The following is a 15,078-nucleotide window of genomic DNA, read 5'->3' on the forward strand; positions in this document are numbered from 1 at the left end:
GCGACTCTGTGCTGAGTTAGCATCATCAACAAACTCGGTGAATCGACAAGACACCGATAGCCCGGTTTCGTTAATCTTTCTCTCGCTTGCATCTACGCAGTGACAGGCCGAAGATGACGGCCTGAGATAGCAGAAGTTATATCAAGAGATGCAACAGCAACGTATTGCTCAACAACAACACCAGAAGCAGGCAGAAAGCACAAAAACCAAGAGCATGTTTCTGTCTAGGGCGCTGGAAAAAATCCTATCGGATAAGGAGGTGAAGCGGAGCCAGCACAGCCAGCTGCGTAAAGCTTGTCAAGTGGCACTTGGTACGTGAGTTGTATTTTTATTCCAGGACATTGCACCCATAGGCATGTTTTGTTTCTTCAATGCAATGTTTTAGGTAACCCTTGCGTACTAACTAACACAGTACTGGGTACTCATTTCGTAATGGCCTCCTGACTGTCAAGCTAGCTACTATAGTTTGCTAGCCAGTTTGGTGTAACGTTATGCTGTAACGCCGCATAATGTTCAACGCTTCAGTCTTTGAACGCTGGCTGGTTTATAGTGGGGCCTTGTCATAGATCTGAGTCCTATGTTTTCATCACTGTCAACTTTAACAGCTGGCTAGTTAACGTGATACCTAGCCATTGGACCATTCATTGTACAGCACGTAGCATTGCCACCTAACTAAATCAACTGGCAACTTATGCCGCATTCAGATACTAGTCGGAACTAGTAAACTCGGAAATGTCCGACTTGTGGATTTGTCGAACGCGGCACGTGTGGCTAAGTAGTCTAGTGGTTAGAGCGTTGGGTCAGTAACCGAGAGGTTGCTGGATCGAAACCCCGAACTGACAAGGTAAAAATCTGTCGTTCTGCCCCGGAGCAAGGCAGTTAACCCACTGTTCCCCGGGCGCCGAAGAGGTGGATATCGATTATGGCAGCCCAGCGCACCTCTCTGATTCAGAGGGGTTGGGTTAAATTCAGAAGTCACATTTCAGTTGAATGCATTGTTGTACAACTGACTAGGTATCACCCTTTACCTAAATACAACAAGTTATCAAGTGGGACATTTCAGAAATTCCTAGTTCCGACTAGCACGTGAACCCGACATTAACTCCAGGATACTCGGACGTTTGTTCTTTTCCATTGAGCAGTGGAGGGATAACGTTAGTTTTACACACCACCCAATCTTGTGTTTGTTGAGAGATACATCCTGTAAACTTGTCTTTGATCATCTGAATAGGATACGTTCCAGCTGTATACCTTTTACTGTAAATTTAAGGATAATGTGTGACATTTTACTGTAAATGAATGGTCATTATTACTTCCAGTTTAGTATGAGATATAGCGGAGTCCCTGCCCATCTTCCAAAAATGTCTGAAACCCTACGTCTTTATGGCGGGAACTTCTAGCTAGATCAGCAGCAATCAATTACTATTTGAGAAGGTCCACATTTCCTAGGTGGCAAAGGTCAGAATGGATAATGTTAGGTATTGATTGACTCGACTGGAATCTTTGTCACAGCCAGGTAACCCTGTACAGAAGTAGTACCATATTCATCTGGTGGGTTAATGTTGACCTTGCTCTCTTCAAATAAATTAATCTCTCCCATATTGACATTGCCCAGCCCACTCATAGACTCTCATATTCAGCACACTGTACACTAAACAGTTTACTTAGGCTCTGTTCATTGCATACTTTTCGCATTGGCACGGATGTTGCGTCCGTTGTGGTTTGGTTTATGACGGGAGAACCTCCTTGCCTGGTTATAGCCCAAATTCTTTATGATTAATGGTGGGTACAGGATAGTACCTCAACTAGCCTGTACCCCTGCACACTGACTCTGTACCGGTGCCCCCTGTATATAGCCTCGTTATTCTTATTGTTACTTTTTATTATTACTTTTTATTTTAGCCTACTTGGTAAATATTTTCTTCTTGAACTGCACTGTTGGTTAAGGGCTTGTAAGTAATGTTGATGACACAAGTTTACTGGAGAACTGAGACGAAGTAGAGACTCTGGACAGGGTGGATATTCGTATAATAAAAAGCAGTTTTATTCAGAGGTAAAGATATCTGACACAAGCATGCTTGGACTCGTTCATTCAGCTCGTAAGGAACCTGCAGACAGAGCCCAGATAACAGAAATACATAGTCATTTTATACACCACAGAAAGTAGGTAGAGTCTGGTAGATCTGGTTTTCTGGTTGGTCCTGATCAGGTTGTTGTCTTCTCAGATTGGTCCTGATGAGCTGTGCGTCATCCTTCTGAGTCTTGTAGCAAAAGTTCTTTGTTACCAAATGTTAAGCTAAAACAGGAGATTAGGTTTGTGCGCAGATGTTCCTATTTAATCAGTGTTTATGAAAGGTTTATGTCAGCCCTCTGTCCTTGGTTATGTGTGTGTCTCATTATTTCGTGAAATGCAGACCCAAGCACTCTTTTCTTATCAGTGTTTATGGAAGGTCTGTGCCAGCCCTCTGTCCTTGGGTGTGTGTGGGTCTCAGGTTCTGCTTGTGAGAAACCCTGTTTTTTAGAAAGAAGTTAGTTATAACAATGTAATAGCAATATGCTTGTGTTATTTACAATGGTATTTCTTACAGTAAGCACTTCACAGTAAAGTCTACACTTGTTGTATTCGGTGCATGTGGCAAATAAAGTTTGATTTTGTCTTCATTAATCCGATAACATGTTTATAATGGAGTGATTCCATACAAAACCCAGACAAAATCCCCCAAATAATGGTATTTATTTTGTCTTGGTTTCATATGGAATCACTCGATGAGTATGCCTCAATGGATCCTCATCCTCTGACAAAAATTAGCCAGTCTTTTTCACAAACTGTGAGTGGCCAATTGACTGTGGTTCCCCCATTGAGAAATGAAATGTCCTAGACACTGGCACCATAGTTGTTTTTGTGTGTGCTTTTTTACTGTGCTGTATCCTAGATCAGTGGTTCCCACCCCAAAACAGGAACTCAGTCCGGATTTAAATATTCTCTTGAAAGTTGTAATGGTAGAATGCGCTGGAGTTAGGGGGGGCCAGGGGCCAGGATGTTCCCCAATGCTGGAAAGGGGGGCCCCGAGTGGAAAAAGTTTGGGAACCCCAGTCCTAGATTATGAAATGTAGACTATAGCACAAGTTCTATTTGCTGTTGTTAAGGGGAGATGAGAGGAGCAACTGGAGATGTCCAGTGGTGCAATAATTAGGCTATAAAGCTGCTTCCACAGCTAATGGTTTGTTTATGGATCCCAGATGAGCCTTGGAAGAGTCGGCAGTTTCTTTTTTCATATTTACTATACAACACAACTTTAATGTTCATCGTTGCAGCGAACAGTGGGAATTCTGTCTTCTCCTCTCTTCATTTCTCAACCCCCCCCCCCCCCCCCCCCCCCCTCCCGATATCACACAGACAGTAAGACGCACAGGGCCAAGCTGCAGTTGAGTCGACAATGGCTGTAGGCTATTTCCTCAGGGTGTACTCGACGCTCCCTATTCTACCTCGTGGGCCTGCCTTGAGACCTACAGGGTGGACTCGATGCTCCCTGTTCTACCTCGTGGGCCTGCCTTGAGACCTACAGGGTGTACTCAATGCTCCCTGTTCTACCTCGTGGGCCTGCCTTGAGAAGAACTTTAGGTCTTGTGTGCCAGCAGTTGCCAAGCATCTCAGCATGTGAAGTTCTGGGATACTACAGCCCAACTTGGTCATATCACATCTGGCCTTGTATGTATGCACTATTGCTAATGCTTAGACCTACTAGGCTAGATAAGGAAAATGGTGACTTCCAGTGGTGCATTTCAGCTTGTTCTGACAGATCTGCTTCGAACACAGGATCTTTGCTCTGCCCAAAGCTGTCACCAATGTTAAGGCGATAAGATTGTCTTTGGTCATTAGCAAGAGGTTTATGGGTTTTGAGGTTGTTTGATGACTGCATTTCATTTGTTGATTTGTTTTTGCTAATTCTAACTGTATTCATTGTATGTTGATACTGGTATTTTTATGCTAGTGAAATGAATGATCAGTTATGCCTAAAATACAGATAGAAACACGTTCATCGGGTCTAAAGGTCAAAGTTCAGACCTTACTAATCTTGTTCCTTTTTTTTTTCACTTCACAGATGAAATCAAAGTCGAGCTTGAGAAGCAAAAGTAAGTTCAAACCCCTTTCTCTCCAGAAGTATCTGCAGCTCATGGACAGGTGTTTGGTTTGATGCACTTATTAAAGGGATCTTGTGACACATATTTTAGCAGTATTATATCTGCGTGCAGTTTGCAGGACTTTTAAGTTAGTTTCTGGAGCCTTTGCTATCTAGTGTTAGCACAACGATTAGAAGGCTACAGGAAACAGCTGTCATGCTCTATCCCTTTTAAGCAGTCACTGCTGTCGTTAGTGGTTATTAAGCTTGTGATGTCCTGAGCCTGCATGTCGTCATAACCTCGTGCTGTGGCTCCTTTCTACAGAGATGGCTCAGTGGTCCCGCCCCGAGCAAACTACATTGAAGCTGACAAATATGTACTGCCTTTTGAGCTCGCCTGTCAATCAAAGTCCCCACGCGTTGTCAGCACCTCGTTGGACTGCCTACAGGTACACAAGTTTACACATCTAAGGACTTAAACACACCAACACCCATACGTATTACAATTCAAATCACCTTTTATTTGTTACATGCGCCGAATACAACAGGTGTGGAGCGTAAGTAAGTGTTTCACTGTAAGGTCTACAGCTGTTGTATTCGGTACATATGATATAAAATGTGATTTGTTTTGAATTGTGGGAGAGAGGTAATTGTAAGTCCCTATCACACAACCACACACTGTTCTATTATACACAGTTTATTCAACTGTCCTACTGTCTCTGTCCTACTTTCTCACTGTCCTATTGTCACTGTCCTATTGTCTCACTGTCTTACTTGACATAGCAGCAGGTAGCCTAGTGGTTAGAGCGTTGGGCCAGTAACCGAAAGGTCGCTAGTTCAAATCCCCAAGGGGAAAAATCTGTCGACGTGCCTTTGAGCAATACACTTAAGCCTAATTGCTCCAGGGTCGCCGTTGATAATGTCTGGCCCTGGCCCTGACCCTGACCCTGGCCCCACTTTCCAAGGGGAGTTGGGATATGCAACAAACATACTTCCAATTCACACATGTTTAATACTAATAAAACATTCTTCTACATGTGTGAAATAGGAGTAATATAAGCACCTATCAGATTATTTATTATAATCTAGTTCTATACTGTATATCCTATTGTGTGTCATATTTTTATCTGACTTTTTGATTTATTGTTGATGTCAATTATTGTACTGCAATGTTTAGGGAACTGGCACGCAAGCATTTCACTGCACCTTTTATACGTGCTGTAAACTGTGTACGTGTCTGTTCAATTTTTTTCTTGTAAATGCCACATGGTGGAGGACTTAAAGTGTTGTTACACCTGTTGTGTCTCCTCAGAAATGTCTGACTCCTTCTAAATGCCACAGATGCTCACTCTCTCCACAATCTCTCCCCTCTCCCCATGGCAGAAGCTCATTGCGTATGGCCACATCACAGGCAATGCCTCTGACAGTAGTGCTCCAGGGAAGAGGCTCATCGACCGGTTACTGGAGACCATTTGTAACTGCTTCCAGGGCCCACAGACAGACGAGGGGGTGCAACTGCAGATAGTCAAGGTCTGGCAGGGACCCCATCCATCTTAAACCTCTCCTGTTATGAATAGCTACTTATTTATACAGAACATATACAGTGCCAGTCAAAAGTTTGGACACACCTACTCATTCAAGGGTTTTTCTTTATTTTTACTGTTTTCTACATTGCCGAGAGTGTGTAAAGCTGTCATCAAAGCAAAGGGTGGCTACTTTGAAGAATTTCAAATATAAAATATATTTTGATTTGTTTATCACTTTTTTGGTTTCCATGATTCCATATGTGTTATTTCATAGTTTTTATGTCTTCACTATTATTCTACAATGTAGAAAATAGTTTAAATAAAGAGAACCTGGAATGAGTAGTTTGTGTCCAAACTTTTGACTGGTACTGTATATATCTCCTAGTTGCCTCTCAGAACAAATTCCTGCCCATTATTTTCCACATCCCAGTCCCCATAGTGATACTACAGATATATCCGGTGCCACATCCGTCTCTTACAGTAGACATGATGCATAACCAGAGCTCATTTCAGCTTCCCACAGTGGAGCTCCAGAGTTGAGGGTCCAAAGTCTGTCTTGTTACAAACAAGTTGCCCGCCACTATTATCACGGTTGATAACAGGTTTTATTGGACTGACAAACATTCCTACGACATATAAAGATACTGTATAGAAGATAATTCTTCTATAATTCACAAAGGTAGTTAAAGACAGTATTTATTCTAGGGTTACAAAATTCCAGGAACTTTTTAATACATTCCCTGGTGTTCCAGAAATTCTGGTTGGAGGATTATAGATTAACCTTCTTATTCCCTTCTGATTCTGCGAACCCTCCAACCGGGATTTCAGGAAAATCAGGGATTTTTTGGGGGGGGGGGAAGTTCCCGGAATTGTGCATTCCTAGTTCTGACCCCTCTCTGTTCTCCTGTAGGCTCTGCTGACGGCAGTGACCTCCCCTCACATTGAGATCCACGAGGGAACGGTTCTGCTGACAGTGCGTACCTGTTACAACATCTACCTGGCCAGCCGTAACCTCATCAACCAGACCACCGCCAAGGCCACGCTCACACAGATGGTCAATGTCATCTTCACCCACATGGAGACGCAGGCGGTCAGTGTACTACTGTCCAGACCAGTCCATATCACTCTCATATGTACACAGTCGTCTATAACAAGCACTTTCATAGACTCAATCATAGACTCAATCATAGATGCTGGTGTGTATCATCTTAGAGCAAGCTGATTGACTAATGGGAATGGAAATATCTGGATTGAAACTAGACTCAGGAACTAGACGAGAAATGGATACACTCCTTGTATCTCAATAATTTCTCCATTAGTGTATTTGTGTCTCCTTCCTGAGTCAGGGTGGGACAGCCTGTGTCTCCTTCCTGAGTCAGGGTGGGACAGCCTGTGTCTCCTTCCTGAGTCAGGGTGGGACAGCCTGTGTCTCCTTCCTGAGTCAGGGTGGGACAGCCTGTGTCTCCTTCCTGAGTCAGGGTGGGACAGCCTGTGTCTCCTTCCTGAGTCAGGGTGGGACAGCCTGTGTCTCCTTCCTGAGTCAGGGTGGGACAGCCTGTGTCTCCTTCCTGAGTCAGGGTGGGACAGCCTGTGTCTCCTAGTCCTATTAGTTGACTGGTTCATTGGTTGGTATTGACATGCTGTTAGTTTGGTGGTCTGACTAGTTGTGTTGATCATGGCCGTTCTGTTCATTTCCCTGCATCTATACAGGCTATAGAGGCTCAGGAGAAGGATAGACTATGTCTGCCCCAGCAGAACCCATCCCCTTCCCCTGGGCAGATGTCTGGTGGTTCCCCCCGGTCAGACTCCACCCCAGACCTCAATGGGACCCCTTCTCCTGCAGCCAGCACACCGGACCTTAATACCATCAATGGCCAACCGGAGGAGTGCAAGACTGAGGAGGATGTGGCTGCTACAGAGGAGAACAGAGAGGAGACACCACCTCCAGGTATTGGCCTTGTTTGTATTCATACTTAGCATCGATCTGTGCTGTTCCCGGAGAGCTACCGTCCTATAGCTTTACACTAGGGCTCTCCAACCCTGTTCCCGGAGAGCTACCGTTCTATAGCTTTACACTAGGGCTCTCCAACCCTGTTCCCGGAGAGCTACCGTCCTATAGCTTTACACTAGGGCTCTCCAACCCTGTTCCCGGAGAGCTACCGTCCTATAGCTTTACAGTAGGGCTCTCCAACCCTGCTACCGTTCTATAGGTTTACAGTAGGGCTCTCCAACCCTGCTACCGTCCTATAGCTTTACAGTAGGGCTCTCCAACCCTGCTACCGTTCTATAGCTTTACACTAGGGCTCTCCAACCCTGCTACTGTTCTATAGGTTTACACTCCAACCTTAATCTAGCGCAATTGATTTTGAAAATGTATTGTAAAAAAATTTAGCCCTTTTTCCCCTCCCATTTTCAAGTACAATCTTGTTTCATCGCTGCAACTCCCCAACGGGCTCGGGAGAGGCGACAGTTGAGTAATGCGTCCTCCGAAACATGACCCGCCAAACCGCGCTCCTTAACACCCGCTCGCTTAACCCTGAAGCCAGCTGCACCAATGTGTCGGAGGAAACACTGTTTAACTGACGACCGAAATCAGCCTGCAGGTGCCTAGACTGCCACAAGGAGTCGCTAGAGCTCGGTGAGTCACGTAAACCCCCCCCCCCCCCCCCGGCCAAACCCGGACGACGTTGGGCCAATTGTGCTCCACCCTATGGGACTCCCGGGCACAGCCGGTTGTGACACAGCCTGGGATCAAACCCGGGTCTCTAGTGACACCTCAAGCGATTCAGTGCCTTAGACCGCTGCACCATTCGGAAGGCCCACGCACTTCATGTTAATCATTTTCTGGTTGATGAGACGAATTGGGTTATTTACAACTGTGGTTGGAGTGTAAACCTACAGGAGGGTAGCTCTCCAGGAACAGGGTTGGAGTGTAAACCTTCCAGGAACAGGGTTGGAGTGTAAACCTACAGGAGGGTAGCTCTCCAGGAACAGGGTTGGAGTTGACCTACAGGAGGGTAGCTCTCCAGGAACAGGGTTGGAGTGTAAACCGACAGGAGGGTATCTCTCCAGGAACAGGGTTGGAGTGTAAACCGACAGGAGGGTATCTCTCCAGGAACAGGGTTGGAGAGCCCTGCCATAGATCATGATTTTATTGTAAGACATTTCTGAAGCTCAGGTCATCCTCATTAGTTTGACACTTGGTCTTTTTCCTCATCAATAGCTTTTAATGATCCACTTCCAGAAACACAACCAGCAGTAACACAGTCAGTAGAGGAAGGGGATGAAGTGGGATCAGAATTAGGGGAGAGGGGGACATCGGGAGTCGGGCAGGTCGATACAAAGCCAACAGAGCAACCAACGACTGATGTGGTGGAGGAAGTGGCTGCAGAACCAGAACCACAGACCCAAACTGCACAAGGTCAGTAATTGGTTGTGATCGGAGTGACTGGACAGTGTTTGTTAATCAGGGCTTGTCTGTCATTTACACACCTGTATCAAGGTTCCTGCTTTCTAGTTTTTCCAGGCCAGTGTGCTTCTGCTTCTGCATTGCTGTTTGGGGTTTTAGGCTGGGTATCTGTATAGTGCTTTGTGACATCTGCTGATGTAAAAAGGGCTTTATAAAACACATTTGATTGTATCTGACTTGTCTGTTCCACCCCTCCACACAGCAGGGGACTATCCCCCACACATACCCCCAGAGCACCCTGATCTGACTCCCCCTACACCCAGGACAGTTAGGAACCAGATGAACGGCATTATGGGTGACCATGGTTCTGTGTCCTCTACAGACATCTTGGTGAGTGATCTCTTATCTTGGAATGAGGATGTGTCACATCAAAGGTTTTATGGGAACAGTGATTCCTGATGGTTTTTGCCCTTTATTAATTATACGTAGTTATGCTCATTTTTAGTTATGTATTGACAATTGCATGGTACAGTTAAAGCTGTTCTGTTTGTTCTTTTTTTCTCGTTGTGTCTTTTAGGATTTCGAGTCCATGCAGGGTGGCCAGAACGCTGTTCGTTTCTCTCACATCCTGCAGAAAGACGCCTTCCTGGTGTTCCGATCCCTCTGTAAGCTCTCCATGAAGCCGCTGGCGGACGGACCCCCTGACCCAAAGTGAGACATCATCCACTAGCCCTTCAGCCCTTGCTTCCCCTCTGTTCACACCCACAACTTCACCTTTCCCTTGGTCTCATCACCTAAACCAAGTCCACATTTTCTGCTTTCTGTTCACAATAATGTCATTTAGCAGACTGTTTTATCCATAAGCAACTTAGTCATGTGTGCATGCATACATTTTGCGTACGGGTGGTCCCGGGAATTGAACCAACTATACTGGTGTTGCAAAGTTCATTCGCTACTAGCTAAGCTACAGAAGACCACCAGGCCCGAATACAGGACTATATAACTAGCTGCCACTTGCTTGATATAACTAGTGTTTAAAGATCCTGAGGTTTTCTGGAGGTTTTACGTTCTAGACGGAGTGTCTTCAGTGTCTCTAATGTCAAACCCTGAGGCTGGGAGTCTGAATAGACGAATGCTGAGCCTGATCTCTGCTTCCAAACATAAGAGGGACGTGTTCTACTTTAAACCTAAATACCTATATTCAACTGAGGCTATAGACTGTACAAGACATTCATATACTACACTGTTGAATATTTACACCCCCCATCTCCTCTGGCTTTTTCCCGTGTGTTTGTCCTCCATCTCTCCTTTATCCAACTTCTTCTTTCCCCTCTTCCTCTCCACTGTTTTTTTTACCTTCTCTCTCTCGCCCTCTCTCTCTCTCGCCCTCTCTCTCTCTCGCCCTCTCTCTCTCTCGCCCTCTCTCTCTCTCGCCCTCTCTCTCTCTCGCGCCCTCTCTCTCTCGCGCCCTCTCTCTCTCGCGCCCTCTCTCTCTCGCGCCCTCTCTCTCTCTCGCCCTCTCTCTCTCTCGCCCTCTCTCTCTCGCGCCCTCTCTCTCTCGCGCCCTCTCTCTCTCGCGCCCTCTCTCTCTCGCGCCCTCTCTCTCTCGCGCCCTCTCTCTCTCGCGCCCTCTCTCTCTCGCGCCCTCTCTCTCTCGCGCCCTCTCTCTCTCGCGCCCTCTCTCTCTCGCGCCCTCTCTCTCTCGCGCCCTCTCTCTCTCGCGCCCTCTCTCTCTCGCGCCCTCTCTCTCTCGCGCCCTCTCTCTCTCGCGCCCTCTCTCTCTCGCGCCCTCTCTCTCTCGCGCCCTCTCTCTCTCGCGCCCTCTCTCTCTCGCGCCCTCTCTCTCTCTCTCTCGCGCCCTCTCTCTCTCTCTCTCTCTCGCGCCCTCTCTCTCTCTCTCTCTCTCGCGCCCTCTCTCTCTCTCTCTCTCTCGCGCCCTCTCTCTCTCGCGCCCTCTCTCTCTCGCGCCCTCTCTCTCTCTCTCTCTCTCGCGCCCTCTCTCTCTCGCGCCCTCTCTCTCTCTCTCTCTCTCGCGCCCTCTCTCTCTCGCGCCCTCTCTCTCTCTCGCGCCCTCTCGCGCCCTCTCTCTCTCGCGCCCTCTCTCTCTCGCGCGCCCTCTCGCGCCCTCTCTCTCTCGCGCGCTCTCTCGCGCTCTCTCTCTCTCGCGCGCCCTCTCGCGCTCTCTCTCTCTCGCGCGCCCTCTCGCGCTCTCTCTCGCGCCCTCTCTCTCGCCCTCTCTCTCTCGCGCCCTCAGGTCTCATGAGCTGCGCTCCAAGGTGGTGTCCCTGCAGCTGCTGCTGTCTGTGCTCCAGGGGGCGGGGCCTGTCTTCCGCACCCACGAGATGTTTGTCAACGCCATCAAGCAGTACCTGTGTGTGGCCCTCTCGAAGAACGGTGTCTCCTCTGTGCCAGAGGTGTTCGAGCTCTCCCTCGCCATCTTCCTCACCCTGCTCTCCCACTTCAAAGTCCACCTCAAGATGCAGATTGAGGTGTGAGATGCAGGAGTTAAATAGAGATTTAATCTGGGATTTTATTTAGAGTCCTGTCATTCAGTTCAGAATAGGCAACAGGGAATGAAAATAAATCACTCTCTCTCTACTCCACTCCACCCCTCACTCTCTCTCTACCCCTCACTCTCTTTCCACCCCTCACTCACTCTCTCCTCCCTCAGGTGTTCTTCAGGGAGATTTTCCTGACCATCCTGGAAACGTCATCCAGCTCCTTTGAACACAAGTGGATGGTCATTCAAACCCTGACACGGATATGTGCAAGTAAAAACACATGCTGCTGTTTATGTACCATATACCACTCAACCCTCATTTAGACCCGTCTCATTTTAATCTTCCCTCTCCCTCTTCAAACCCTTCACCCCAGATGCTCAGTGTGTGGTGGATATCTATGTGAACTACGACTGTGACCTGAACGCTGCCAACATCTTTGAGCGTCTGGTGAATGACCTGTCTAAGATTGCCATGGGAAGGAGTGGCCAGGAGCTGGGGATGACCCCTCTACAGGTGACCTCACACTGACCTGTCAGTAGTTACCTACCAAATATGGTCAGAATTAGAATCACTTTTATTCGCCAAATACATTGACAGTCAGAATTTGACCTGATGGTATGGTGCTGCTAGTGATAGACAACATTTAGAGACAGAATACAGACAGAGGAATTTACAGAGTTATACATTATATACAAAATCATGGTTGGATTTTCAGTCATTTATCTGTTTCTTTGTTTTTGAGCTCTGTAAATGATGTCACTGACCGTTAACAGGAGATGTACAGTACCAGTCAAAAGTTTGAACACACCTACTCATTCCAGGGTTTTTCTTTTCTTTTTTGACTTTTTTCTACTTTGTAGAATAATAGTGAAGACATCAAAACTATGAAATAACAAATGGAATCATGTAGTAACCAAAAAAGTTTTAAACAAATCCAAATATATTTCATATTTTAGATTATTCAAACAAGCCACCCTTTGCCTTGATGACAGCTTTGCACACTCTTAGCATTCTCTCAACCAGCTTCATGAGGTAGTCATCTGGAATGCATTTCAATTAACAGGTGTGCCTTCTTAAAAGTTAATTTGTGGAATGTCTTTCCTTAATGCGTTTGAGCCAATCAGTTGTGTTGTGACATGGTAGGGATGGTATACAGAAGATAGCCCTATTTGGTAAAAGACCAAGTCCATATTATGGCAAGAACAGCTCAAATAAGCAAAGAGAAATGACAGTCCATCATTACTTTGACTGACCTTCACGTCTTAAACTGGGAAATGTCAACAACTTTGAAAGTTTCTTTAAGCGCAGTCGCAAAAACCAAGCGCTATGATGAAACTGGCTCTCATGAGGACCGCCACAGGAAAGGAAGATCCAGAGTTACCTCTGCTGCAGAGGATAAATTCATTAGTTACCAGCCTCAGAAATTGCAGTCCAAATAAATGCTTCAGAGTTCAAGTAACAGACACAACTCCACGTCAACTCTTCAGAGGAGACTGCGTGAATCAGGCCTTCATGGTCGAATTGCTGCAAAGAAACCACTACTAAAGGACACCAATAAGAAGAGACTTGCTTTGGCCAAGAAACACGAGCAATGGACATTAGAATGGTGGAAATCTGTCCTTTGGTCTCAGTCCAAATTTGAGATTTTTGGTTCCGATGGCCATGTCTTTGTGAGACGCAGAGTAGGTGAACAGATGATCTCAGCATGTGTGGTTCCCACCGTGAAGCATGGAGGAGGAGGAGGTGTGATGGTGTGGGAGGCTTTGTTGGTGACACTGTGAGGGATTTATTTAGAATTCAAGGCACACTTAACCAGCATGGCTACCACCGCATTCTGCAGTGATACGCCATCCCATCTGGTTAGGGCTTAGTTGGACTATCATGTGTTTTTCAACAGGACATGACCCAACACACCTCCACGCTGTGTAAGGGCTATTTGACCAAGAAGGAGAGTGATGGAGAGCTGAATCAGATGACCTTTGCCTCCACAATCACCCGACCTCAACCCAATTGAGATGGTTTGGGATGAATTGGAACGCTACGTGAAGGAAAAGTAGCCTGCAAGTGCTCAGCATATGTGGGAAGTCTTTCAAGACTGTTGGAAAAGCATTCAAGGTGACTACCTCAGGAAGCTCGTTGAGAGAATGCCAAGAGTGTGGGAAAGCTGTCAAGGCAAAGGGTGGCTACTTTGAAGAATCTAAAATATATTTTGATTTGTTTAACACTTTGGTTACTACATGATTCCATATGTGTTATTTCATAGTTTTGATGTCTTCACTATTATTATGCAATGTAGAAAATAGTAAAAAATAAAGAAGAAAACCCTTGCATGAGTAGGTGTCCAAACTTTTGACTGGTACTGTGTTTTCCCAGGAGTTGAGTCTGCGTAAGAAGGGCCTGGAGTGTCTGGTGTCCATTCTGAAATGCATGGTGGAGTGGAGCAGAGACATGTATGTCAACCCCAACCTGCAGGCCAACCTCGGTGAGTATAATGAGCTGTGTGTGTGTCTAGCTGTGAACAACTAGGTGTGTGTCTTGACCCTGCTGTGTGTGTGTGACCCAGGCCAGGAGCAGCCGTCGGATGGTGAGGGTGCGGAGCTCAAGCTTCCCGACCAGCTGGCGTCTCGTAGAGACAGCGTCAGCTCTCTGGACTCCACCGTGTCATCTAGTGTCCAGTCCTCCCAGCCGGACCACCCAGAACAGTATGAGGTCATCAAACAACAAAAGGACGTCATTGAGCACGGCATTGAGCTGTGAGTCGCACTCCCTTTGTCCTCCCCTCTGACTTTCTCTGTATCTGTCTATCAGTCAGGGAGATGTCTCGTGGCCTATCTAATGATATGATATATCTGTAGTAGACATAGATTATTTGTGTCACCATCTCTCAAGGTTCAACAAAAAGCCCAAGCGAGGTGTCCAGTACTTACAAGACCAAGGCATGCTGGGAACCACAGCGGAAGAAATCGCCCAGTTCCTGCATCAAGAGGAGCGCTTGGATACGGTGAGCTCCTCACCACAACCTCATAACCCTTCACCCAACTTGTATCACTGGGCAAACATGGAGAACTTTGATTCAGTATCCTCTCTAGAGTATGTAACAGGATGTTTTTGTGATGTGCTCAGTCTTTACTTTGTACAAAAATATTTTGTCATTGTAAATGCTGTTGTATATAACGGACTTCCGTGGTTATATAAAGGTTAAATAAAATAAACTCTTACACAACTTTTTCTTTCCTCTCTCCACTCTCCTCTCTATAGACCCAGGTAGGGGAGTACTTGGGGGAGAACATCCGTTTCAACAAGGAGGTGATGTACAACTATGTGGACCAGCTGGACTTTTGTGGCCGGGACTTTGTCTCTGCTCTGAGGGCTTTCCTGGAGGGCTTCCGGCTCCCAGGAGAGGCCCAGAAGATTGACAGGCTCATGGAGAAGTTTGCTGCCCGATATCTGGAGTGTAACCAGGGGTAAGGAATATGGCTGTCAGTGGCTGTATGCTACCTGCAGGGGGAGGCATTGAGATT

General features: G+C 46.4%; 1 protein-coding gene across 4 annotated transcripts in view; it reads left to right on the forward strand.

The window, feature by feature from the left end:
- LOC120061474 (brefeldin A-inhibited guanine nucleotide-exchange protein 2-like) overlaps positions 1-15,078 on the forward strand; it is a 40,087-nt gene continuing 25,009 nt past the window's right edge. For 2 of the 4 annotated variants that reach the window (XM_039011311.1, XM_039011314.1), the window contains exons 1-16: positions 1-311; positions 4,104-4,134; positions 4,447-4,570; positions 5,505-5,651; positions 6,558-6,737; positions 7,358-7,595; positions 8,871-9,068; positions 9,319-9,446; positions 9,634-9,767; positions 11,311-11,545; positions 11,728-11,827; positions 11,931-12,070; positions 13,931-14,039; positions 14,121-14,310; positions 14,447-14,558; positions 14,816-15,021. In XM_039011311.1, coding sequence (XP_038867239.1) covers positions 149-311; positions 4,104-4,134; positions 4,447-4,570; positions 5,505-5,651; positions 6,558-6,737; positions 7,358-7,595; positions 8,871-9,068; positions 9,319-9,446; positions 9,634-9,767; positions 11,311-11,545; positions 11,728-11,827; positions 11,931-12,070; positions 13,931-14,039; positions 14,121-14,310; positions 14,447-14,558; positions 14,816-15,021 — 2,435 coding nt within the window. In that variant the 5' untranslated portion in view covers positions 1-148. The remainder of the gene's footprint in view (positions 312-4,103; positions 4,135-4,446; positions 4,571-5,504; positions 5,652-6,557; positions 6,738-7,357; positions 7,596-8,870; positions 9,069-9,318; positions 9,447-9,633; positions 9,768-11,310; positions 11,546-11,727; positions 11,828-11,930; positions 12,071-13,930; positions 14,040-14,120; positions 14,311-14,446; positions 14,559-14,815; positions 15,022-15,078) is intronic. The other 2 variants (XM_039011313.1, XM_039011315.1) reach the window with 2 other exon arrangements.

Source organism: Salvelinus namaycush, chromosome 16 (genome assembly GCF_016432855.1).
Source record: "Salvelinus namaycush isolate Seneca chromosome 16, SaNama_1.0, whole genome shotgun sequence".
NCBI lineage: Eukaryota > Metazoa > Chordata > Actinopteri > Salmoniformes > Salmonidae > Salvelinus > Salvelinus namaycush.